The sequence below is a fragment of the Dipodomys merriami genome, unplaced genomic scaffold, assembly GCF_024711535.1.
Source record: "Dipodomys merriami isolate MVZ:Mamm:240054 unplaced genomic scaffold, mDipMer1.0.p SCAF_40, whole genome shotgun sequence".
In the NCBI taxonomy this organism is placed as follows: Eukaryota; Metazoa; Chordata; class Mammalia; order Rodentia; family Heteromyidae; genus Dipodomys; species Dipodomys merriami.
Window position 1 is genome coordinate 8,327,930 of NW_027205604.1, and position 23,191 is coordinate 8,351,120.

General features: G+C 38.7%; 2 protein-coding genes across 8 annotated transcripts in view; one reads left to right on the forward strand and one right to left on the reverse strand.

Annotated features, from left to right (window-relative positions):
• The window catches only part of Phc3 (polyhomeotic homolog 3), an 82,532-nt gene extending 60,418 nt beyond the window's left edge, over window positions 1–22,114 (forward strand). For 5 of the 7 annotated variants that reach the window (XM_069991908.1, XM_069991907.1, XM_069991905.1 and 2 more), the window contains 4 exons: window positions 1,821–1,935; window positions 6,068–6,200; window positions 6,291–6,522; window positions 13,520–22,114. In XM_069991908.1, coding sequence (XP_069848009.1) covers window positions 1,821–1,935; window positions 6,068–6,200; window positions 6,291–6,522; window positions 13,520–13,674 — 635 coding nt within the window. In that variant the 3' untranslated portion in view covers window positions 13,675–22,114. Of the gene's footprint in view, window positions 1–1,820; window positions 1,936–6,067; window positions 6,201–6,290; window positions 6,524–13,519 lie in introns of those variants that run through there. The other 2 variants (XM_069991910.1, XM_069991909.1) reach the window with 2 other exon arrangements.
• The window catches only part of Prkci (protein kinase C iota), a 179,779-nt gene that overhangs the window by 138,875 nt on the left and 17,713 nt on the right, over window positions 1–23,191 (reverse strand). The window lies entirely within an intron of this gene.

The following is a 23,191-nucleotide window of genomic DNA, read 5'->3' on the forward strand; positions in this document are numbered from 1 at the left end:
CCTGTAATCCTGGCTACTTGGAAGCTGAGATCTAAGGATCTTGGTTCAAAGTCAGGCTGGGCAGGAAAGTCTACGAGAGTTTCTTATTTCCAATTAAGTACCAAAAGAGCTAGAAGTGGCACTGTGACTCAAAGTGGTAGAGAACTACTAGCCTTTAGCAAAAGAGGCTCAGGACAGAGCCCAGAATTTAAGCCCCAGGACTGGCACAATCAATAAATTATTATCTTTGAAGGAAAACTTTTAGTATAGCTTGTTCTTGAAACACCTTGAGGAATGAATTCTTCAGGGCTGTGTTAGTGGCAATAGTGGTTGACAGGTTCTGTCTCTGGTTTAGGCTTTTCAAGGACAGATGATGTTGAAGCATAACAAAAATACAACATGCTTATAGCCTGGGAATTGGGGTGCTTCCTCCTAGGACACTCCCTAGGACAGGGAATGCATGTTAGTTCATGATTTCATTACGTGAAATACTACTTTACGTGTTTTGGTAGTTGTTCTCTTTCTGTCTACTTCTCCAGTAAAACTGGGATGACATAGGTACATGAATTTACTGAGCACATGGCATCTTTTTCTACTTTTCCCAGTTGTCTTCATCTTCCAAGTCTTTGTTTAGTGGATAATATAGAAAGTGCACATACGGTGCTCACAGCTAAGTCTTAGTGGGGTGTTTTTGTATGTGGTGGTTTTGAAATTATAATGATGTGAGAAAATGGCACAACATGGCGGATTTAAGAATTCTCTAGGTTTCACTGAATTCACACAATATATCTTTTAATACTCTTAATTCTTATATAGAAAATGAGAATGGGGCTGGGTGCTGGTGGCTCACGCCTGTAATCCTAGCTACTCAGGAAGCTGAGATCTGAGGATCTCGGTTCAAAGTCAGCCCGGGCAGGAAAGTCCGTGAGACTCTTACATCCAATAAACCACTAGAAAGTCAGAAGTGGCGCTGTGACTCAAGCAGTAGAGTGCTCACCTTGAGCTGAAGAGTGCAGGGACAGCGCCCAAACCTAGTGATCAAGCCCCACAACTGACCAAAAAAAAAAGAATGGGAATGGGATTGTCACTCGTTTATTATTTCAGTTCTTTGAGAAAGGTATTATAAACCCCTTTTTATAGATGACAAAACTGTGGGTGATTGGGTTGTTTTCTAATGGATGACTGCTGCTCAGTGTCTAGTGTAGTTTGCCTCTGAGATGGTGGCCTGCAGAAGAACTTGCCCTGACCTTAAATGGTAGGATATGGATAGAATATGGATATTCTGACTTAATAGAGACCACCCTGAAAAAGGCATCAGCAACTGGAAATTATAAAACAATTTTGATCTATCTAAAAGGAACCATTTTATGATATATATATATATATATATATATATATATATATATATATAGTCCTTGGAGACATCAGAATTTGACCATTTTGAAGTCATCCTCATTCTCCTCAGTTAAAGGCTTTTCTGCCTTATTTCCCACCTTGTGCATTTTGAAAATGTTCTTTCTGGAGGGTAGTGATTATGAGTTATTCACCTTAATTTTTCACAGTACAAGTAAGACATACTGGATTCTCAGCAAAAAATGAACCTTTAAAAATATTATTTATATGGGAACAAAACTCATCTAATGCTATGAAGAAGCAAGAGGGACTTTATGGAGGTGGTTGGTTGCCTTTGCCCTGCCAAAATAGCCTTGGGTTGAAAAGTTAAAGGATCATTGGCCTGGTGGCAGCATCAAATCAAAACAGAAACTGAAAGAAAAATGTCCACAATTACATTTTTGGAACTTTTCCCTGTTTTTTTTTTGTTTCTGTTTTTTTGTTTTTAGAGACATTAGAAGAAATGGACAGTGAGCTGCTCAAGTGCGAATTCTGTGGGAAAATGGGATATGCTAATGAATTTTTGAGATCAAAAAGATTCTGTACTATGTCATGTGCCAAAAGGTATTTCTTTTTTTAATCTTTAAAAATGATGTATTTAGGGGCTGGGATATGGCTTGCCTAGTACATATGAAGCCGGGGGTTTGGTTCCTCAGTATCATATAAACAGGAAAAGCTGGAAGTAGCACTGTGGCTCAAGTGGTAGAGTGCTAGCCTTGGGCAAAAGAAGCTCAGGAACAGTGCCTGAGTTCAAGCCCCAGGACGGGCCAAAAAAAACAAAAAAGATGCACTTATTTATTTTTCAGGACTATCATTTCTCTAAGAGAAGTTTTAGGGACTTAAAAAGATGTAAGTAACTCAGAAGCTAGCCTTCTTTCACTAGTCATTTGTGCACACAGGAGTCCTTAAATAATGGGAAACGTCTTGGAATGATCGAATATGCCCATATTTTTAAAATGACTTGGAAAGGCAAAATAAGATTTTGGATTTCATTTTGTGCAAAAATGGGTTTTGAGAAAAAGGATATTACATTAAATGACACTTCAAGAGATGACCCAATCTTTCATATCAGGATGTTGGTTTTCTACCAATCATAATGGGATCAGAGTTCTGATTTATACTTACCAAGATTTTTCCTATTGGGGTTTTGAAACTTGTATACTTAAAAATTTGTATCTTTTTTGTTGTTGTGGGGCTTAAACTCTGGGCCTGGGCCCTGTCCCTGAACTCTACAACTCAAGTGCTCTACCACTTGAGCCACAGCACCACGTCGGTTTTCTGGTGGTTTATTGGAGATCAGAGTCTCACTTCCTTGCCTGGGCTGGCTTTGAACTGTGATCCTCAGTTATCAGCCTCCTGAGTAGCTAGGATTACAGGTGTGAGCCACAGTGCCTGGCATTTGTATGTCTTGAAATCTGAGAACTTTTATTTCTCAGATAATTAAACCATTTTTTCCATATTTGCCTTTTTCTAACATTCAGCTTGTTATTTCTCAGAATAGTTTGTTTACCTCATAAACAGGCTCATAAACTCTGATTTATTCTGGGTTAACTAAATGATCAGGGTTTTAAATTTTTTCAAAGCTGGTTAAATCAGCTGTTATCTGAAAGAAGCTGCCTATCCAGATGAGTTCTCTCTTCTCAGGTTCTTTTAAGATAACAATATTTGTTTTTTTTTTTTTTGTCGGTCGGTCGTGGGGCTTGAACTCTGGGCCTGGGTGCTGTCCCTCAGCTCTTCAGCTCAAGGCGAGTGCTCTACCACTTGAGCTACCGCCACTTCCGGTTTTCTGGTGGTTTATTGGAGATGGGAGTCTCACAGTCTCTCCTGCCCGGGCTGGCTTTGAACCGCGATCCTCAGATCTCAGCCTCCTGAGTAGCTAGGATTACAGGCGTGAGCCACCAGTGCCCGGCAACAATGGTTATTTGTTAAATGGGAAAATAAAGTATGAGATGACAGTAAAATAAATATGACCATAAAATAAAGATTTTAAATTAAAATTTGCCCAGGGTATATTGGGTACTTGTATTGGCAGCACATATACTAAAACTAGAACAATACATAGAAGATGAGCATGGCCCTGTACAAATTTAAAATGTTCCTTTTTTCCCCCTGTGCTTTGGGTAATTCTATCCATACTATTTAGAAATATTCCAGAATATTTAATGTGACAAATGCTTTCCCCAGAGATGATTATTTCGTGGTATTGTACCTTTAAATAAATCTCTTTAGAGGGCTAGGGGCTCTAACACAGGGAAATAGAGATGAAAGAGAGAAAGACAACACTGCAGCTGCTTACATGTCTGCTTAGCTGTCAGTCTTGGCAATCTAAATACGAAATACAGATACCTTCTGTGATCCTTTATCAGAAGTAAGGTTGACATTTGTAATCCTGGCTACTCTTGACAACTGGAGCCTGGAGGAGCATAGTGTGAGGCCAGCTGGAACAGAAAAGTCCATGAGATTTCATCTCCAGTGAACTACCAGAAACACTATCTGGAATTGTGACTAAGTGGTAGAGTGCCATCTGTGAGCAAAACAAGCTGAGTGGTTCTAAAAATAAAAAAAAATGCAGGTTTCACCAGGAAATAAAATTAGGAACCAAAAACTTACATTGTTGAGCCTATGCATGTATAAGGAACACAGCAAGAGCTTTTTGAATTATTTTATGGTAATATGAAGTGGCCATCAAGGCACTTTTATATTTGTTGGGGAAAAATAGTTGAGGAAAGTTATTTTTGTTATTGATCCTAGAAAGTTATTAATAGCATAGTTAACTAGGATTTTTTTCCTTGTAATTTTCTTGGAGCATGAGAGTTTTGAAAATAATAACTTGTAGAGTCAATTTCATATGTGTAAAAAAAGCCTGCATATAATTTTGTTAGACGATTTTCTCTCACACTTCTTTCTAGGGAAGGCTGAGTCTGTCCTGCAGCTTCACTTTTGCATGAACCTTCAGTGTTTAGTTTAAAAATACTAACAATTTCACTGGAACATGGTTGTACATGCTCAGTGTTTTCAGTGGCTGTGTACATTATATTGTAAGAGTTGAGTGTTTGTGACAAACACTTGTATGACCTGTAATACCTAAATATTTACTCTCTGGCTCCTCATAGCATCAGTTAGCGAGACAGTGGTCTAGACTCTAAAGCCGCTTGGTGGCATAGAACTCCTAAGTTGTCTCAACAAAGATATATATTTAAAAAAATCCTTAAGCCAATTTTAAAGAAGTATGTAGTTCCAAATTTCCAGAAGATTAGGCACAATGAATTTATTATACAACTTTGGAATTTCAACTTTATATTTTCACTTTTTTATAGCAAATTTTTTATTGTAATTAAGTGATTACATAAATTTAACAAATTTCACAGTATTGTGAGATAGTGATACTTAAAGTCACAAACACATTCTAACCTTTATGGGCAAATTGTCTTTATTGTGGTCTATAAAGTTTATGAATTCTGTGAGCTTTGACAGTACAGTTATTTCTTCCACATCAGGTGATATGTACATCACTTTTTGATTTAATAATATTCTAAAATATTTTACTAACTGCTTGAGCTGCATATTATATTGATCTCTGAAGAGATCAAAATACAACCTCTCTTCAGAAATTACTTGAGAAAATATCAGTTTGAATATACATTCTAATTACTACAGAATTGTTCCTCCTAGAACCTTGTGTTTGCTGCTATTAAGATTACTCTGGGGCCGGGCGCTGGTGGCTCACGCCTGTAATCCTAGCTACTCAGGAGGCTGATATCTGAGGATCGTGGTTCAAAGCCAGCCCAGGCAGGAGAAACCATGAGACTCCTATCTCCAATAAACCACCAGAAAACCGGAAGTGGCACTGTAGCTCAAGTGGTAGAGTGTTCGCCTTGAGCTGAAGAGCTGAGGGACAGCGCCCAGGCCCAGAGTTCAAGCCCCACAACTGGCAAAAAAAAAAAAAAAAAAAAAAAAAAAAAAAAAAAAAGATTACTCTGGGGCTGGGAAGGTGGCCTTGCATGCATGAAGCCCTGGGTTCGATTCCTCAGTACCACATAAGCAGAAAAAGCCGGAAGTAGCGCTCTGGCTCAAGTAGTAGAGTGCTAGCCTTTACTGAAGAGCCGAGGGACAGCGGCCAGGCTCAGAGTTCAGGCCCCACAACTGACCCCCCCCGCCCTCCCCCAAAATTACTTTCTGTATTTTGAGGAAAATTTCTTACTTCCAAGCAGAGTGAGAAAATATCAATCCATTTTTATTAGATGCTCAGTATTTAAAAGACATTATGGCTGGGTGCTGGTGGCTTACCTCTATAATCCTAGCTACTCAGGAGGCTAAGAGATCTGAGAGTCACAATTTGAAGCCAGCTAAGACAGGAAAGTCCGTGAGACTCCAATTAACTACAAAAAAGCTTTTTGGATCTGTGGCTAAGTGGTAGAGTAATGGCCTTGATGGGGGGAATAAAAACCTCAGGGAAAGTGCTCAGGTCCTGAATTTAAGCCCTAGAACTGGCACCAAAAAGAAAAAAAAAAAAAAGACATTATGATAGAAGTCATTGTTTGACCTCTACCATAAACAAGTCCCTTGAACAATGTGGATTTACTTACTAAGGTATTATTAATAACTTAATGATTCACAATTGTACTTTCAAGGTATAATGAAATACAGTATGTTATATAATCCTTACATTTTTTCCCCCCTTACTTTAATCTCTTAGGTACAATGTTAGCTGTTCTAAAAAATTTGCCCTTAGTCGTTGGAATCGTAAGCCTGATAATCAGAGTCTTGGGCACCGTGGCCGCCGTCCAAGTGGCCCTGAAGGGGCAGCAAGAGAACATATCCTTAGGCAGGTCTGTAGAAACTTTGTTCAGTGTATAATATCCTTTTTAGAAATGCAAGGAAAATGCAATGCTGTATTTTACTTGTACTACATTTTCCAGCTTCCAATTACTTATCCATCTGCAGAAGAAGACTTGGCTTCTCATGAAGACTCTGTGCCATCTGCTATGACAACTCGTCTGCGCAGGCAGAGTGAGCGGGAAAGAGAGCGTGAGCTTCGAGATGTAAGAATTAGGAAAATGCCTGAGAACAGTGACTTGTTACCAGTTGCACAGACAGAGCCCTCTATATGGACAGTTGATGATGTCTGGGCCTTCATCCATTCTTTACCGGGTATGTAATTCACCACTTTGCCTTAGGTTTTCTTTTGCATGTATAGTTGGGAATGATGTAGACTCATCCACACTTTTCACAAAATGGCTAGAGCAGTTCTGTGTACATGTCTAAGTGAAATGGCATTTGCTATTGAAATGTGATCTGTTTCCTCTTCCTTATTCCCTCAGCACAACTGGGTATTTTTTCATACCCTCCCAAGTCGATAAAAACTGACTAGTCCTGCTTCTGCTGTGACACCCAGCCGGTGAAGAAATATTAAGGTGCTCTCTTCTCCTCAGTCTGATTTCTCTCGAGAGGTCAGTAGAGAGATTGAATCAGACACCACTTCTCTTCTTCTCTTCTGTTTTTCTATCCTATTACCTGTTCCCTAATTTAACCATTTTTTACCTAAGAGAGACTGAGGTTTTAAGTTTTTATTTTTCATTTCTGAAAGCTAATCAAGACTATAGAATATGGTAAGATTTTGGTTTTTCTTTTAAAAAAATCAAGTTGATTCTTTGAAAGGAAGTTGTATTCCTTGTTTCTTTGCAGTAGATAAACATCAAAGCACATCTGAAATTTTTTTCAAGTTGTCAGCTGAAATTCAATTACGTTCATTTTGAAGCTTTCTTTTTATTTTCCAGTTCTCTCATTGTGATACTCTTTTCATCAACTTAAAGCTCCTTTTTCTTTTAAAGCAACAATAATCTTTCTTTCTACTTTGTCCCATGGGCTGGTAACTAGAATCAGTTGTACCTTCACTTGTGAGGAGACCCACATTGATTATATGTATTAAGACTTAGTTTCTTTTAAACTTGTAAACATACTCACTTTGATCTTATGGATCTGGAAAATGGGAGTTTAAAAATTGATTCCCTTTAGATTCTATTATGAATCATATAGTTTCTCTTGATTCATAAGAATGTATCTCATTTGAGTTATCTAGCAGGCTTTGTAGAAATTAAGGTAATCATCTGCCCATTGTTAATATCTTTCTTGTGAACGTGACCAAGGTGTCAGAAGCAAACTTAGAGCTCATGTGTTTTACAAGAAAATATATTTAGAAATGCTAGTTTTATAAAACTGCCATTCAGTTTACCTCATAAACAGAACTTTCTAAAATTTTACTGAATTATTATACCAATGTCTTTGAAACAAGGTATAGTCACTTTTAAAGGAAAATGAACTTATTTAGAGGACATACCCTTTGCTCATATGTAGATTTTTAAGTACACACCAAAGACAAGTTCAGAGTTAATTGCTGACCCATGGGGGTTTAGAATCTGTTTAAAACTTAATGTAGTAGAGATGTTGAGTCTTCATTGGTTTGGGTTTTCAATATTTAAAAATTTTAACTAGTATAGTTATCTTCCGAATTAAAATTGGAGTCCAAAACTGATTCTGAGGTGCTGGATGTGAACTCTCTTTTCTTCAGCAATCACTTCACCATGTTGGGCAGCCATCTATCTGTTTATAAACTTGAGTTCATGTTGAGGGGAAATACTTCTTTTCCTATAAGAATTGTTTTCTATCCCAAGGAATTAGTTGTCCAATAACTGATAATAGATACTGCTGGTTCTTCTCTCACTCCCTGTGGGCTTTTAGAAATAATTTTCACTAGAATCCACTTGCCCTGTGACTAATCTTGCTACTTTATAAGAACAAAGGGTAACTCCCATGTCTCATTCTTCCTTCGAGTTAAAAAACAAAACAAAAACCCTCAATTTTTTGTTCATACGCTTGACATTCTTGTTTTAATGAGTTAAGATACTTAATTTTGTTGTAAGTTGTTCAGAGAATATCACATACTATTATAAAAAGTCATAGTTTGCAGTCTAACTATACTATTTTATAGTCAGAATAACTTTTTCTTTGCTGCTATAATGGAAATATTTTCAAATTGCTTTGGCAGGCCAAATACTAAGCTTATTTTTGTGTTCAGTTACATTGCCTTTCTCAAAGTTTTTCTCTGAGTAATGCCTTGTATCTTAAAGTAAATCTTTATCTTTGTCTCTGCTTCTGTGACTTGTTCAAATATCCTTCTGAGCCTCTTGTGGCTCGTTCAGGTTTGCTTTCCTTGAGTTCAATCTTCTCCCAAGTTTTTTTCATAGTTTGAGTAAAGCTTACAAATTTCCTAATCTCTTTTGTATTTTCTTGTAAGTTAGCATGGAATATCTTCCCTTTCTTTTTTTTTTTTTTTTTGGTCGGTCGTGGGGCTTGAACTCTGGGCCTGGGCGCTGTCCCTCAGCTCTTCAGCTCAAGGCGAGTGCTCTACCACTTGAGCTTCAGCACCACTTCCGGTTTTCTGGTGGTTTATTGGAGATAGGAGTCTCACGGTCTCTCCTGCCCGGGCTGGCTTTGAACCGCGATCCTCAGATCTCAGCCTCCTGAGTAGCTAGGATTACAAGGCGTGAGCCACTAGCGCCCGGCTGGAATATCTTCCCTTTCTAATCAGGGTACCCCTGAGGTTTTCTATTTTCTTTGTATGTCATCTTATTAACCATCCTGTTGGGATTATGTTAGACCTTGTATATGGCCCACCAATATCTGAGTTGTTATGGGGAGGGGAGGGGAAATATAGATTTAGATAGATAGATAGATAGATCACTTGTGCACTGAAAGTTCTCTGTACGAGCAATCTTATTTTCAATTAATGCTGTTTATCTACCTTGATATGGTAACTGCCTTTTGCAAAGATCAGTTTAGTATCTATTAATCTTATGAACCCACATTTATATTTATATAAATATACATATATTTATAGATAGATAGATTTATATAAAGTGGAAACAATTTCTTCTTATTTTTTTGTGGCGCTGGGATTTGTGCCTACAAGGCAAGAACTCTGCCACTTGAACCACACCCCCAGCTCATTTCTTGTAAGTCTGAATATTATTTTTTTTTTTTGGTAATACTAGATTTGGTAGTTTATTCTATACTATTGAGTTATAAGATGCCTTTTCAATAACTTGGCTGAGGTCAGTTTTTATGTGGGGCTTTTTTTTTGTTTTTGCCTGGACTTTTCTGGAGAAATGACTGTGGACACTAGAAAGTTCACTAGGGACCCAGTCCATCCTGAGAACTGATCTTTGGTTCTGGTGTTAGGTCAACTGAGTTGACTAATTGCTTTGATATGTGTTTTGAATACACTGTTGGGCACCAAGCATTTCATAGATGTAGATGCTAATATCAGGAAGTCACAGACCTTCACCTCAGTTTACCTTGAGTACTTTGACTTTTAAAAAACAGTTTTTTCTCCAGTGAGTTTCTAGAATCATCCTTGCTTCTGCCTCCCCCGACCCCACTTTTTTTGTTTTGTTTGTTTTGGTTGGTTGTTGGTTTTGAACTCTGGGCCTAGGCGCTGTCCCTCAGCTCTTCAGCTCAAGGCGAGCGTTCTACTGCTTGAGCCACAGCGCCACTTCCGGTTTTCTAGTGATTTATTGGAGATAAGAGTCTCACGGACTTTCCTTCCTGGGCTGGCTTTGAACTGTGGTCCTCAGATCTCAGCCTCCTGAGTAGCTAGGATTACAGGTGTGAGCCACCAGCGCCCGGCTTGTACCTATCCTTTTTTCTGGTGATCTAAACCTTTGAAGATAATGTATTCTTAGTCATGCTGTTTCCTGGTATACTTTTTGTATTATTTGCCAATACATTTACTGTTCACCTTTTAGAAGACTTCTGAGGAGTAGTCACAGTACAGAAGAGAATATGTTCTTTTTTTTGGGGGGTGGGGTGGGGTGGGGGTCCAGTCATGGGGCCTGAACTCTGGGCCTGGGCACTGTCCCTCAGCTCTTCAGCTCAAGGCTAGTGCTCTACCACTTGAGCCACAGCACCACTTCCGGCTTTTTTTCTTTTTGCATATGTGGTGCTGAGGAATCGAACCCAGGGCCTCATGCATGCATGCAAGGCAAGCACTTTACCACTGAGCCATTTTCCCAGACCAAGAATATGTTCTATACACATACATACATACACACATGTGCATATATCTCTTCTTGATGAAGAACTTTCTATCCCCAAATGTAGTTCTTATGGTCCTTATTTCCTCCTACTTTTGTTCTCTGAATCTAAGTAAACCCTATCCTGTTCTTCTCTCTCTTCCTTCCTTTCTTCCCTGTGTCCTTGTAAGACTGAAGAGAGAAGAACATTAGTTCTTTCAGTAAAAGAAGGAGGAAGTCACAACTAGATGCAAGATTAGTCAGTTTTGTCTGCCCAGTTTTGTTGAGAGCTACCTCTAGGAAAAGAAAAGGGGCTTTTCTATGGTGAGTAATCCCATTTCATGTTAGATTCATAGATGGTAATTGGGGAAAAAAAAACATAAAAGTTTACACTGTTGAGGATTTTGTAATGTCAATTTAAAGCTTATCAGATAAATTGAAAACCTGGGTGCAAGTAGGAAATAGTAGATGTATACTAACACAGGACTTGGGAATAAAGTAGCCCAGAGAGCAGGTGTTACACAGGAGAATATGTGTTACTTTTACAGAAAGCTCTGTTGTGGTAGATTATATTTTGTCCTTTATAATTCAGTTATTCCAACCTTGATGCCTATGCGATACCTGTGTTTGGGCTGGGCTTACAAGGAAGACTTTATCTTAATATAAACACGGTGATGATACATTTGTAATAGCATGATATCTAAAGGTATAATGCAACCATTTCCATTTCTCATCATTTTGTATGTGTGTGTGTGTTGATTTTCCATAGAACACTGGTTTGAGTAAAAGACATTAAAATGACTAGTTTTTATACTAATGTTAATTTTATAGTTTTACTGTGTTTATGCAATGTTTTTGCTTTCTCATTCATTACCCCTGACCTACTGGTTTCTGTGCCTTTATGGGGAAGTTACTGGTAACTTGGATGTGCAGAATTTCTGGTAGACAGTAAAGACATTTATGTAGATACTAGCATTGTTACCTGCTGATGTACCTGCAAGCTAAAATACTTGTTGTTTGACACATTAGCCTACAAGCTTATACTTTCAATGAGAATTTGTTCTCATAAGTGAAGTGGGTATGTTGTATGCCTGTACTAGCCTGTGCAAGGCTGAGACAGGAGGATTGTAACTTCAAGACCAGCCTGGGCTGTGTAGCAGGATCCTGTTTTAAAAACCAAACAAAAAGCCAGGTGCTAGTGACTCATACCTATAATGCTAACTCAGGAGGCTGATATCTGAGGATTGCGGTTTGAAGCCAGCCGAGGAAAGAGTCTGTGAGACGTTCTTTATTTCCAGTTAACCACCAAAAAAGCAGGAAGTAGAGCTGTGGCTCAAAGTGATCCAGCAGCCTTGAGCAGAAGAGCTAAGGGGTAGTTCTAAACCCTGAGTTCAAGCCACAGGGCCAGCACCAAGAAAAGGGGGAAAAAGCTATGTCGAATGATACTAAAATTTGGAGTTAATTGTACATTGAGTAGCATTATATGTATATTGGTACCATGGTCTTGAGTTCTGTCTTAAGTGAACAGTAAACAATGACAAATTTTATTGCCAAGAACCTCTTAGCTGTACTTGGCAGCAAAATTTATAAATCAGAACAAAGTATAAATGATAAAAGTGGAAATCTTGATACTGGAGAAAATAATTTGATTATTTGACAAAACATGCTGTTTCATTTGTCTTTGAACCTATGTGTGAAGAAGATACTACATAAAGATAAGTTCATGATGTGTGTGTGTGGCACGATGTCATAGATCACTCTGTACTTGAGTGTGCGTGTGTGTTCATGTGCTGGTTCTGGGGCTTAAACTTAGGGCCTGGATGCTGTACCTGAGCTTTTTTGCTCAAGGCTAGAGCTCTTATCACTTGAGTCACAACTCCACTTCCAGCCTTTTTGGTGATTAATTGGAGATAAGAGTCTCAGGGACTTTCTTCCCCAGGTTGGCTTCAAACCAGGGTTTCCTGCATCTTAGCCTCCTGAGTAGCCTGGATCATAGATGCGAACCACTGGTGCTCCACTCTATACTTTTAAACTAAGTATATATTTTTTCTTTTTCTTTTTTTATTTTTATTTTTTGGTCATGGGTTTGAACTCAGGGCCTGGGCACTGTCCCTCAACTCTTCAGCTCATGGCTAGTGGTCTACTACTTTGTCCACTCTGTACTTTTTAAAATATTTTTGGTGTCAGTCCTGGGGCTTGAACTTGAGGCTTGGGGGCTGTCTCCCAGTTTCTTCAAACTTTCATCCTGTAGTGAGGATTACAGGGGGTGCCTGGCCACTCTGTACATTTTTACCCCCACTAATTGTTGACTTTTATTTTACTTTGTTTGTTTTTGTGACAGTCCTGGGGCTTGAACTCAGGCTCAGGTGATGTCCCTGAGCTGTTTTATGTAAGGCTAGTGTTGTACCATTTGAGCTATAGCTTCACTTCTGGCTTTTTTGTAGTTAAAATTAATTGGAGATAAAGGTTTCATGAAATTTCCTGACTGGGCTAGCTTTGAACGGTGATCCTCAGATCTCAGCCTCCTGAATAAATAGAAGTTGGAGCCACTGGTACCTGGTGAAATTATTACTGTTACTACTATTACCACTACTGCTACCAGTATTATTATTAGACGATTGTGGAGCTTGAACTGTGGCCCTGGGTACTGTTCCTGATTTTTTTGTCAAGTCTAGCACTCTACCACTTTGAACCATAGCTCCACTTCTGGTATTTTGGAGTTAATGGGTGATAACAATTTCACAATTTCCTACCTAGTCTGCTTCCAAACCACTATTCTCAGATCTCAGCCTCCTGAGTAAGCTAGGATTAGAGGCATGAGTCACCAGCAACTGGCCAGCTATATTATTTTTATAACAAGATTTCCAAGTAAATTTCTTTACTTTGAATTCCTATTTGAGAATATTAACAAATACTCTCTTCTTCAAGGGTGAACCCAGACCATTATAAGTAAATTCTGTGAGCTTTTCAGCCTGTATTGAGACCCACTGAGTACATTAAAATTAATTGGGATTGCTAGGAGTAAAGTCTAGTTGTTGTATATTTATTCTAATTTCCTTTCTCTGATCACATTACAGGCTGCCAGGATATTGCAGATGAATTCAGAGCACAAGAGATCGATGGACAGGCCCTTCTCTTGCTCAAAGAAGACCATCTCATGAGTGCAATGAATATTAAGCTGGGCCCTGCCCTGAAGATCTGTGCACGCATCAACTCTCTGAAGGAATCTTAACAGAATATGAAGCTTTCATGTAACACCAATTTGATTTGTTTTTACACAGACTTGTAAGGTAAAGGCTTTCATTGGCCTAGAATAATACACTTACAATGGAAGGCTAAACACATTGGGATCACTTCTACAGATACAATAATCCATCATAATTTTCATAATTACCCAACATTGGTGAAATTAATTTTACAAGGTACATGCAACATTGAAAGACTTGTTACAGATGGCCATATTTTTCAAAGAAACGTTATACTAGATAATTTTTAAATGTGATGTTCATCATTAATATATAGAATCCTTTTAAAAATAATTTAATTATTTACATTTCTTCTCTTTTGATTCAGTTTTCTTACACATTTTTCTATCCTATTAATTTTTTAAAGGTTGTCATAGAGATGTGGAATAATTTAGAAGTCAATGATGCAGTTGTATGTAATGAAATAGAGTACAGTTCTCAGAGTCAGACCTTTTAGACAAATGCTTTATCTATCTATAAGAAAGGATTGTGTTCTAGCATAAGCAGTACTGATCTGGAGGTTAAAACAGTTGGTTTCTCTTTGGCTTAAGTGATAAAGTTAGCTTTCCTCTCAGTGTTTGTACATATACAGCAATGTTCTTAATGGAAGTCAGTTGTACTCGTTAGGAGACATTTGACAATATCTAGACCCATTTTGGTCAAGAGCTTGGGGATAGTATTGGGAGAGTTGCTGTGGATACATTGTAGTAGGGGCCAGAGTGGTTCCTAAATACCCTACAATGCTTAAAATGTCCTTCACAATCAGTAGTGCCAAGACTGAGAAACTGATGAGGTTGGAGAGACAAATGTTGCTCTTTTTAATAGAGAAACACTGCGAGCATGGGGCAGAGCGTTAGAATGAACACACATGCAATGGAAGTATTGTCAGGCAGCATTAATATTGGACTTAGTTATTTTTTCCAGTTCGGTTATGCATAATAGAAAAGAACCATGAAATTGCTCATTATGAAAAGCAAAATGATTTGGCTCTCAGATAGTATTGATTCACATGAATTACTTGTCAGGTCTCTCTGCTCCCCTGCGCTGTACTGTGAACCTGGTACCTCTCCTGACAAGGACCGTGCATAGTGGGGATGTGATTGTAAACATACTGACTCTAGCTAGAATGCTTGTTTTCCTTACTAAATCCTTTGCATTCTTCCTGCAAAGCATTTATGAATTTATTAGTTTTGAATGATCAAATCTAATTTTAAAACTTTCAAAGCAAAAGTTTTTCACCAGTTCACTTTCTACAGAATTATTTCCTGCGGGCACTTTGAGAGCCTGATGGTCCTCTTCATCAAAGCTTTGAGAACATTATAAAAGGTTTTGTTTAATCACTTCTATGTCTTTACCACATCATTGAGGCAGTTTAATAACTGAATGAACATGCAGAGAAGCAGACACAGTTCAGTAAGTGAAGGTAAAGAGAGTCCGTGAGTTTCAGTCATTTTCACTGCTCCTTTAAAAGATTGTGTTGAGCTAGTAGAAAACTAAAGATGTCACTAAAGACATGACAGATATTTATCTTTTGGCTTTGTGTACATTAGAAAATATTGGTTATTTTTATATAAAAATATAGCGGGTAATTTTTTTAATCTCTAGATGCCTCTTGTTTGAATGTATGCTTTGTGAGATTCCTTGGGTAAGTAGTTGTAAATGAAGATGATTACTGATAGTTATGTGTAGAGTTAGAATGTATAATGTAAGGCCCATGTTCCACATCTACAGTAGCTTATAGTCTATGATATGCATTTCTTTATATCACATTTTAAAGTTTCAAGGGAAGGTAGGTAGTCTACAATCAGTTTTTATTTATTAATGAATAATAGTTAACCATCATGATAGTTGTATGCTTTTCTCCCTCATCTTGCAATTTCAGAGCATGAAGATATACTAAGCAGTAAGAAGAAATGTCTTGTTCCATGAGAGGCAGGCACAAAGGAAAAATTGCCCCTAGATTTAAAACTTCGGTACTACACAATCCATACAGTATTTCACAGTCAATACAAAACTTATTATTTGGGGTTAGACTCCCTTAGCAATAATATTTATATCCCATAACCAGTTTATCTGTAGCTTTTAAAGTATTCTCTTTGAACTGTGTAAATCCTTTTATTTACTTCCTCCACAGGTGTCAGTCATCTGTACTCAACAAAAAGTACCTGCACCTGGCACTGTATTACAGCATGCAGAGAGGTTTCTGAGTGTAGTATAGAGTTAGAGATCTTGAAATGAGTCCAGATTTTCTGTTATCTCCACTTTGAACATAGCAGAAAATGCGCTTTTCTCACATGAGTTATTTGATTTGGAAATAATTCATTTGCAGTGAGTAGTTCCCCATTGAAGTAGTTCTTCCTTCACATATGATTTAAGCATCTGAAGTAACATACCTCTTGTCCACCTCTCCTGAGCCTTAAGCACTTTTGGTGTGCTGCTTGCAGGAAGTTCCAGCCCTTTTTCCTTTTATATTCCTAAGAAATTAGGGATTTACATGGCAAGGAATGATATGTGGGAAACATGAAGTTCTTTTTGTTACTTAAATTTGTATTTTCTGCCTTGAAACTGTACTCTTTTCCTGTTGTGGAGGAAAACATACTTTTGAAGTTTTGTTTTAAGCCTTTGTTCCTAGAAAACAGATACAGTTTGTAAAAATTATTTTTCTATGACAGTATTCCTCAGCCTTGTATAGAGATGTGTAAGCAAAGCTATGTAGGTTGGTCTAGTATGAGAACTGTCACCTTTCAAGTAGCACTTAGCTCTGATGGTATTCTTTTATTTGCTGTGGAATCATAGGTTACATGTAAAGGCCTAGGCATGGAGAGGGTAGGATGGGAGGGGAGGTCTCAGTGAGCACGCTGGAGGGTGGGAAGAGGTAGCAGGCAATAGTCCTCTCCTCCCGTCTTTGGGTGAGTTTAGCTCACCACGACACTAAACAGATGGCTGCACTTTTCAAGTTAGGTTCATGTTTTACCTAGTTTAACATAGAAACAGTTTTTCTTTGCTATAGTCTACTGTTTATATTTTTACTTCCTGGTGTATTGAAACACAACTGTATGACCAAGTAGTGGTTTTTGACATAGCTTATCTTCATATGTTAAGTGTAAAGTTGTAGTCAAGTTGAAACCCATGCCACACCCTGTCTCACTGTCCTGAGGGCAGTGTTCAGGTTTGCAGAGCTTTGCAGAGTTATTGCATGGTGACAGTGTGGGGAGGAGATGGAGTCATGGTCTGAGGTTTGCCTGGCTGTACACAGCTGTATCCAGTGGATGAAACACTGTTTTCAACCAGAAGAGGCTGTGATTACTTTTGTGGCTTGAAGGCTTTCCTGCTCCTGATTAGCAGCAGGACGTCTGCTGCCCACTATCACTGGGTGTTTCTTAATGGCAGGAAAAGGCCTCGCCTGACTTGCTCCCCTAAAGTCCCCTTTAGCCCTGAAAACCGCACAGAAACTTGCTTCTTAGAAAGGCGTTGGCCTGGAATCCTTTAGAGGGTTCATAACAGGGCTAACTTTAGGGGAGGGACACAACTTGGGTGGGTTTTTCTGATTACCTCAGTCATATTCCAATGAAATCTTTGAGCTGTGGAAACTTGCCCATCTATCCAAATTGCTTGCTGGGCAACATATACATGACCAGGTGTGCCCAGAAAATGTCTTCTGGGGTGGTGGTGAAAGAGGAATATGGAGGAAGAGAGGGTACTGCAGCCAATAAAGTGAAGCCATTCAGTGTAGATATGGCCTTCATCAATAGTTCAAAAATTAACTATTGGACTACCGGCACAGCAATATAAAACTACCTTCTTAAATGGAAGAGAATACTGTGCATTGAGCCCAGGGCACCTGTGATTTTTAGTATATAAGATTTGCCTGTAATCAGACCTATTCTTCTTTCTCTTTATCAACTCATCCTTAGATGCATTCATATCAATAGTACCAGTGATACCTAAGTTAGTGGTTTATTTTTATTTTTATTTTTTTGATCAGTCGAGGGGCTTGAACTCTGGGCCTGGGTGCTGTCTCTGAGCTCTTTAGTTCAAGGGATGGGCTCCATCACTTGAACCACAGTGCCACTTCTGGTTTTCTGGTGGTTAATTGGAGACAAAAGTCTCACAGACTTTCCCTGCCTGGGCTGGCTTTGAACTGTGATCCTCAGATGTCAGCCACTTGAGTAGCTAGGATTATAGGCATGAGCCAGTGGTGCCTGGCTTGTTTTGATTTTTGAAGATGATAGGTATTATAATTGGAGAATATTTGTCAAAAATTCAAATACTTCTTTTTTTTTTTTTTATAATTGAGTGTCCAGAATTACAGAGGAGTTTCCAATTTCCAATTCCACACTTGAATTAGCCTTGTAGATTATTATAAAGAAGGGTAATTTAGGATGGTATTTTACTTGATAGGGTTGTGTTCAGTCTTAAGAACTGGGTGACTAAAAGCTGTAGGTTTCTCGTCACTAGTGTGGATTTCTGTGAATAAGGTTATCAGTATGAATCACGATATGAACTGCATCAGTATTGATGTTCTGTAAATCCATTTAGAACATTTCATTTCATCACAGAGTGGGGATTTGATTAGATAAGCACAAATACAGTATTAAGAAAAGAAAATATATAACTGTTAAAATTTAAATTTAATTTTAATACTTTAAGCTATACATCTTAAAATACCTTTGGGAAGGTATCCCTCTTTTGTTAGAATTTTATAAAATGTGTCATTAGTTTGTTTTTTTTTAATAGCAGTACAAGCCATTTCTTCAATTAAAAAACATTTAAAACTCTATTACCTTCTTTGGAAAAAGTTTCTTAAAACTTTTAAAGAATGTCCAAAGTTTTACACATTATTTGTAGAACTTGTATAATCTATTTTAAAATTATAGTGTGATAAAGCTTTTTTTTTTTAAGTTGTAAGGCACTAATACAAATTTACAAATTTAATTATTACCATCATATTCCAGAGTAAACTGAGAGGAGGCTGGGTGAGCGATCTGCAGCCCAGCTTCCCGGGTGGATGCTCTGTTCTGGCTCTATCCTGTGCAAGCACAGGCACACACCCTTTCCTGGTGTTGTGATTGGGCCAGTGGAATGGCTCAGGTGGTAGAGCATCCGCTTAGCAGAAGCAAATCCCGAGTTCAAATCCCAGTGCTTCCCAAAATAAAAGCCCAAACCAAATGTCATGTTTATGGAACTTTGGAGGAAATGTTTCCACAAATCTTTTGTGTCCCCTCCCCCTTTTTTTAATAGCATGTAGACACTGCATTTTAAAATGACAGCTACTATCTGTTGGTTAGTTTTATATGACACTTCGGTAATTATTTTTTAAGTTCTTTTGGATGTCCAGTATTATAACCAGTGCTATAACCCAAATGTTGATTTGGGTTTAAGTCAAGTTTGAAGTACTTCTGGCTAATTTAAAATGTAGGCCCCATAATGAGGTGTTTCTAAAGTTGCTTCTTGCCTTCAACTTTTCCTTGGCAGTTCAGGTTTGAACTTAGGGAGCATAGTTGCTAGGCTGAAACATGCCTCCAGCCCTGGTTTTTTGTTTTTTGTTTTTTTTTTAAGTTTTAAGCAATTGTATAAAGGAGTTGCCATTGAAAAAAGCAGTTTATGAATACAGTGCATCTTGATCAGTGTCACCCTTTCAACATTCTCCCTGGCCCCTTTCCCTCGCTCTTCTTAATGTTGTAGAAATGCATTTAATTTTGTATCTGCATCTGCCCTCTTCTCTGTTCGTCTACCCCTTTCCCTTGATTCCATCCTCCACTGTCAGGTAACCAATCCTGGTGTTTTTGTTCAACCCATTTTTTACGAGTTATTTTTAGAAAAGGGACTTGCTTTCCTCCTGGGTGTGTGTCTGAACCGTGATTCGCCTACTCTAGGCGTCTTGTCTTCAGTGGGGTTGCAGACATAAACCGTCTCACCCTCCCCTCCATGGACACGGCGTTTCTCAGCTTTTCTGCCCTCGTTGACTCGGCACTGTGATCCTCCTGATCTCAGCCTGTGTAGCTGGGGATGAGAGGTATGTGCCACTGTGCCCATCCATGAGTTGAGAAGGGGTCTTGGAAAACTTTTTGCCCAGCTGGGCCTTGAACCATAATCTTCCTATTTTAGTCTCCCAAGTAATCAGAATTATAGGTGTGAACCACCAGTGCCCAGCTAGTTCTCTTTTTATACTGAAGAGCTTTTGGTAATTATTTCTTGGCTCATTTACAGTATTTGTTCACCCAAGGACTAAGATGGAAAGCTATAGTCAAGCTATCAAGGGCCTTTTCTTAAGTGCTATCTGTTGGCTAATCACTGAACATGTGAATACATATTAATGTGGTCACTCATGTACTTACTCATTTAGCAAACCTTCTGAACATGTGTAAGTGGGAGAAATGCCTAAGAAAGTAGGAAGTCAAATCTCAACGGAGTTACTAAGTTAACGTACTCACCATACACTTGGTGCCAAAAGGGAGACTTGTACGCATGGCCAGGGTTAGGCTAGATGACTTCTAAGGAGTGTGCACGCTACAGTGCTGCTCCAGCACACTTCATGCCCAGTGACAACCCGATAGCTTACAAAATTAAGAGTGCTTGACTTGAGACGAGTGGGATAGGTGGTGTTGGCATTGATGCCATACGTGGTGTGTGGCAGGAAACAGGCTAATGGTGGTGTGTGTTTTCCTCTACAGATCTTCAGATCTAGCCACAGCAGTGGAGCTGTAGCTGTTTTCCAAAAGTGAAAAAAAATCTGAAAGATCAGAGTTAAAAGCCAGAATAATATGTGATAAAAATTTAAGGGTTATTACAGATAGCTACCTTTTAACTATATGGAAGGGTCAGTAATAGGAAGTATTTATGTTGCTGGATATGGTGGCACACACATATAATCCCAGCAATTTAGGAGGTAGAGGCAGGAGGCTGTTGAAATCTAGGCCAGCCTGGGGCTATGTAGTGAGATCTTCTGACAACAGCCAGGGCGGATGTATAGTTTCATGTCTGTAGAGCCCAGAAGCACAGCACCTGGGGCTCAATCCACGGCACCACTACCACCAAAAAGCTTACTGTGCCTGCTCAAGAAAAACAAAAGTTAAAAATACTTCCCAGCTTGAATGAAGAATAGAAACTGAATGGAAAAAAGTTATTAATAGGGTAAAATTCTTTCATCATTCTGGGAATCAGAATGTGTCACTGTAACTTTACTGTCAGATGATAGAAAATTCTCCATAAGGATGCAAATTGAAAATATATAGTATTTTAAAAACCTTTATATATTGTAGTTGCAATTTCTAAAGCAGGAAAATACCCAGTGTTGGATTACAATGTACATTACACTCAAACTGATCAGAGAAAGCAACAATACTGTCTTTAAGTGTCCAGATAGTCTGGGTTGTTCCATGGTTAGTGTAAAATTACTTTTAAAGTGTTGTAATTTTTAAAATATACCTAATTTTTCAAATATTTTATGCTGTTAAAATATCTATTGCATAAATACTTTGTATATGTATTCTTAAAATTTCATGTGCAAAGATGTTATAATTTTGGATATATTATTTTCAAGTTGTTTAATAAGAGCCCCCAATCTCCTCCTGGGAAAGGTTAGTCTTTGTCTTTTCCAGGAACACGGCCCTCACGAGCCTCCTGTGAGGCCTTTGCGTGCCGTGTGGCTGGGCGTGTAGACAGCGGGTACAGGGCTGACACCCACGGTAGTGGGACAGCTCCTCAAGCCTCTTGATTAAATTAGCACTTTTTGTCTTTCTGCTTAAGACTTGGTTGATTTAGCAAAATGTTGTGATACCCTTATTAAAAGATGTTAGGCTTTAAGCACATTCTTAAAAAAAAAAATTCCTCTCCTTGATTCCTCCATGGATCTAAATTAAGACTATTGGAAAACCTCAGAGGGTAGAGCAAGCATCCCCGACAGGAAGGGAGAGTCCTGTCCAGAGTCCTGCTAAAAATGAGGTCCTTTACCCTCTCAGCATTAGCGTCCTAGACGGGTGTCCTAGCTGCCATTTCAGAGTGTATAACCTGAAAACAAAGTTAATTTTGCATTATGAGAGCACATCACAAGCTATGTACAAAGTGTTCATTTGGTGTATTTTTTTATAAAAGAGAAAGCACTTTCATAACAAGTAGCATGTGTATGACTGATAGCTTTTCCTATACGTCGTGTCTGTTCAGTGAACTAAAATTGGGCATCCAAGTTTGCCGATGGCAAAAAACACTACAACCTGAAAGCACCTTATACTCTGCTGCTTACTCTTGCTTGTAATTGCACCTTCGCTACCCGCACACTGTCACATAGAGATTTTTGGAGCATTGCTTCATGTGGGTCTGGATGGATCGGTGGGCCTACAGGATCATCTATTTATATTGTTTATATACAATAATATATTGTAGACCAGTTGTAAGTTCATTTCTTTACAAATAAAAGCCTGGCTTTTATTTTGGCTGGTTATTGTTCTTTTTTTTTTTTTTTCCCTTAAGCTTATGAGGCACGGGAGATGTAAGTAAACCAGCAGAAAGCTTTACAAGGGGTTTGAACTGATTTAAAATATACAGACTGAATTAGTGTACTTAATATTCCCTTCCTCGCTTATGGCCAGTTGGAAGGCCATGTGTTCCAAGGGTGCAGTCCCAGTGATGTGAAAGAACCTGCTTTGGCCACGCAGGACTGACTGCTCTCAGTATACGTGTTATTCCTCCTGAGCTCCAGGTACAGTTGGATCTCTGTATTTTAAAATGAAGCAATGTGATTGTGATTTCTATTCTCCATTTTGTTTTTAATTGTTTGAACTCAGGGCCTGCCTACTGCTTACTAGCCAGGTGTTCTGTTGCTTGAGCCATACACTCCCAGTCCTTTTTTGTTTTCAAGCAGTCTTTTGAGTTTTTGCTTGGGGCCAGCCTTGGACCACATTTCTTTGACATACACCTTCCATGTTGCTGGGATTACAGAAGTGTACCACCATGCCCATCATTTCAGAATGTTTGGGAATTTTTAGGATTATTTGTATAGATTTTACCAATTGTGTATGTCTAAGCCCGAAATTCAGTTCTCTCCCAAATCTGAAACTTTTGGAGTGCCAGCACTTTTTATATAGTTTCAGGCTAGGCATGTGCTCTGCCTGTCCTTACAAAGCAGAAGATTTCCCATTTCCAGCAACATTTCCCCCCCCCCTCTAATCCTCCCCCCTGGCTAAAACCCTCTTGGGCTCCCATAAAGGCTTACAGACTCATTTTTTGTTTTTTTGTTTTTTGTGTGCCCATTATGGGGCTTGAGTTCAGGGCTGCCTGGACTGTCTCTGAAGCTTCTTTTGCTTGAGGCTTGTGCTCTCCCACTTGAGCCACATCTCTGCTTCTGGCTTTTTGCTAGAGATAGGCATCTGATGGACTTTCCTGCCCAGGCTGGCTTCACCACTCTGATCTTCGGATCTCACACTTGTTTTTGGACATTTAAAAAATGATAGAGCCAGGCACTGGTGGCTCAAGTCTGTAACCCTAGCTATTCAGGAGGCTGAGATC